This window comes from Nannospalax galili, unplaced genomic scaffold, assembly GCF_000622305.1.
Source record: "Nannospalax galili isolate Female #2095 unplaced genomic scaffold, S.galili_v1.0 scaffold83, whole genome shotgun sequence".
In the NCBI taxonomy this organism is placed as follows: Eukaryota; Metazoa; Chordata; class Mammalia; order Rodentia; family Spalacidae; genus Nannospalax; species Nannospalax galili.
Genome location: NW_008352659.1, coordinates 1,074,054 through 1,077,373, shown reverse-complemented (window position 1 = coordinate 1,077,373; position 3,320 = coordinate 1,074,054). Strand labels below are relative to the sequence as shown.

General features: G+C 41.8%; 1 protein-coding gene across 2 annotated transcripts in view; it reads left to right on the top strand.

Annotated features, from left to right (window-relative positions):
* The window catches only part of Prxl2a (peroxiredoxin like 2A), a 21,682-nt gene extending 20,307 nt beyond the window's left edge, over positions 1-1,375 (top strand). For both annotated transcript variants that reach the window (XM_008849824.2, XM_008849823.2), the window contains exon 6: positions 584-1,375. In XM_008849824.2, coding sequence (XP_008848046.1) covers positions 584-697 — 114 coding nt within the window. In that variant the 3' untranslated portion in view covers positions 698-1,375. The remainder of the gene's footprint in view (positions 1-583) is intronic.
* Positions 1,376-3,320: the final 1,945 nt, after the last annotated feature.

The following is a 3,320-nucleotide window of genomic DNA, read 5'->3' as shown; positions in this document are numbered from 1 at the left end:
TGCCTTGATCCAGTGAGTTAAAGAACTTTAACAGTGATTCCTGGTGTTGATCTCAAACATATTATTTTATCTTTTTTATTATTTTAGGGTAACTTTGGAATGTTCTCTGTCTTAGTGGGTTTTGCTTCATGGTATTAGAAGTGTAACCTCTAGTTTCTTAGGAGGATTAAATGAAGGAATGGCTTTGCCTTCCCAGCACCCATCAAAGTGGCCTCTGAGCTTTACTTCACAGGGTCCTGTGTGGGCTTCACTTTCTTCTGTCCAGCCAGACTGCCCTTTCACCTGCCTCTCTACACATAGACACCCTGTCTACTGCCCATGTTCCATCCTCTGGGAAGCCTTCCACACAGCCTTGACATAATTAACCACACCTGGTTTCCTGAGTCCCAAATTTTATAATGTAGTCTCTCTCCCAAATTACCTTCCCCAGACAACTGGACCCCTTGAGGGCAGATGCCAGGCTTGGTCAGACTTGGGTTCTCGGCTAACCAAGCTCAGGGCTTGATGGACGGCTCACACTCAGTCTGTTTCATGAATGAGCAGCTCAGAGAACTGATGATGTTCCTTCTTGTTTCTACTTTAGGGCATTCTTCTTGAGCACCGAGAAAAAGAATTTGGAGACAAAGTGAACCCGCTTTCTGTTCTGGAAGCTGCAAAGAAGATCAAACCACAGACTCAGGCCTCAGAGAAAAACTGATCATGGGCAGCTGCTGCCTCGTGGAGAGCTAGGCTTGCACCTGTGTGCACTGGAGGACTTGTGTTTCTACCATGGCCCTGAGGAGTTAGAAACCCCTGGCACCATATTCTCACTAGAGATTAGTCATGTACTTTAATATTATTTTCCATTTAGTATGAGTAAGGCAAAGAGGTCCCAAACAAAACTGATTACAATGTAACAAACCAGTGAGAGTCATTTCAGGAAAGACTTGGAAAATCCAAGGTTTAAAGTTAACTGCTGTACCTCTGTACAAATGTGCATTTGAGTGCTGTTATCTGGTGATTTTTATTTTCATATCTTCAAAAATCTCAAAAGAAGAAAAACTTTCTCAGCATGCACAAGGTCCTGGGTTCAATCCCCAGAGTCATACACACACACACACACACACACACACACACACACACACAAAACCCCCTCAAAAAAATCTAAGAAAAGCTTGATTGACTTGAAAATTAGAGAATATAAGGTTTTTGGTTTATGTATTTACTGTGAATGACTTGTTATATAATGTCAAAGTAATTAATCTGTAAAGGAATTGATGTGTTATGAGATAACATGAAGTATCCTGTTTAATCATTTTCTGTTCTAAACTCTGAAATTTGTTTTACTGGAGGAAGCTGTCACTTCTGGCTCTAATAAATTATGCATCAGAAGTCATCTTTGTGCAAAAGTTTTCATCACCTACCCATCACCCCTTGCAGCTTTTAATTTTTTTATTTTTTATTTATTTCTCTTATGAGTGTTTTGTCAATGAGCAGCACAGCAAATGACATTGCTGCAGTACTGGCACTTTTTTTTTTTTTTTCAAGACAGCATCTCCCTGTAGCCCCAACTGGCCTAGAACTTGCTATGTAGACCAAGCTGTCCTTCAACTCACAGTGCCTCATGAATGCTGGGATTAAAGGTGTTGCGCCACCATGCCCAGCCTTAGTAGTAGCACTTTTGTCTTGGGGGTAATCAACAGCTACCTAATTGGACTTAAAGCCCACTCAATGGGAGGAAACTCATGTGTGGTACTGTAAACCTAGCCAAATATACATAGCTGGAGAGGTCATAGATCTTAAAAAAAACAAAAAACAAACAAAAAAACCTCCAAGGCTGTCACATCCCTAGGCAAATATAATTTCTTACTATGTGCAAATTATGGATCCTTCAATTTATAGACAAGTAATGCACTTGGCACTACACAAAGTTTTTCTGATAATGAATAATAAAAATATTTGTCATATCATTGACTGAAAGTAAAAAAAAATCTATATTTTCCAGGTATATACAGTAGGGAGGGGTGACTCTATCGGCCATGATCTAAGAAGTTTGAAAATGATCAAAAACCACCAGATATGATAGCACGTGCCTTTAATCCTAGCGCTCAGGAGGCAAAGGCAGGCAGAGCTCTATGAGATCAAGGCCAGCTGGTCTACATACCAACTTCCAGGCCAGCTGGGGCTATAGGGAGACCCTCTCTTAACCTTCCCCTCAAAAAAAGAAAATTATCAGAAAGATTCATTCTGTCATCTTGTTAGTCATTTGCTGTCTTCTCTGGAGGAATGATTCTGGCAGTTAAATTTGGTAGCTGCTTTCATGTTGGTCTTGTAACCTAATCCACTGTCAGGTGACAGAGCATACATAAGATTAAATAGATCTCCCATTCATTCATTGGATATGTTTGAATTTTGTCTTGTAAGTATAAGGTCAGAAGAAATCAAGGAGAGCCCTCTTCTAAGGAGTCTCAACCAAGATACCAAGTGGCTCAGAGGGAGGGGGAGAGGAATGAGAATCAGAAGAGAACTAGGCTAGACTGGAGGAAAGGATTTTGCCCTCTAGGAAAATTCAGAAAGAGACAGGCTAGAAGTCAAGCCAGGAAAGTAGGAGAGGTAGGGACTGAGTTTGCAGTAAATAGGGGCAGGTGAATCAGGACCAAGATCAGATTTGGCTCTGATGATGGCTTCCTGAAGTGTACACAGCTCATGCTGGGCTGGGTTTGCAGCTTTTGCAGCAACATCCTTTGGCACTTGCTTACCTAGGGTCGATATGACTTTTCTCCCAGAAGCTGTGATCCCTGGGCATCCAGGATGAGATAACGAAATCAAGTTCTTTGGTGACTCAGAACACACCAGATGGCCCCGAAATAGTTCTCTCTTGCAGTTAAAGAAAAGCAAAACTTGAACTGGAAAGATGGCTCAGTGGGTAAAGTACTTGCTGTTCTTCTAGAGGACTTGAGTTTTGTTCCCAGCACCTATGTTGGGCAGCTCACAACCACCTGTAACTCCAGGGGATCTGACACTCTTTGGCCTTCCAAGGGCACTAGCATATTGTAGCATACATTCACACAGACAAATATGCATACATAAAAATAAGTCTTTTAAAAGAAAAGGAAAATAAAAGCAAAACTGAGATGGGGAGATGGATTAGTGAGTCAAGTGTTCTCTGTTTGTACATGAGGACCTGAGTTCAGATTTCCAGCACTCATAAAAAGCTGTGCATGGGGCCTGGAGAGATGTCTCAGCAGTTAAGAGAACTGGCTGTTTTTGCAGAGGACGTGGGTTGGGTTTCCAACACCCACACCCTCTTCTGGCCTTCATGGGCATTGTGTGACATGGGT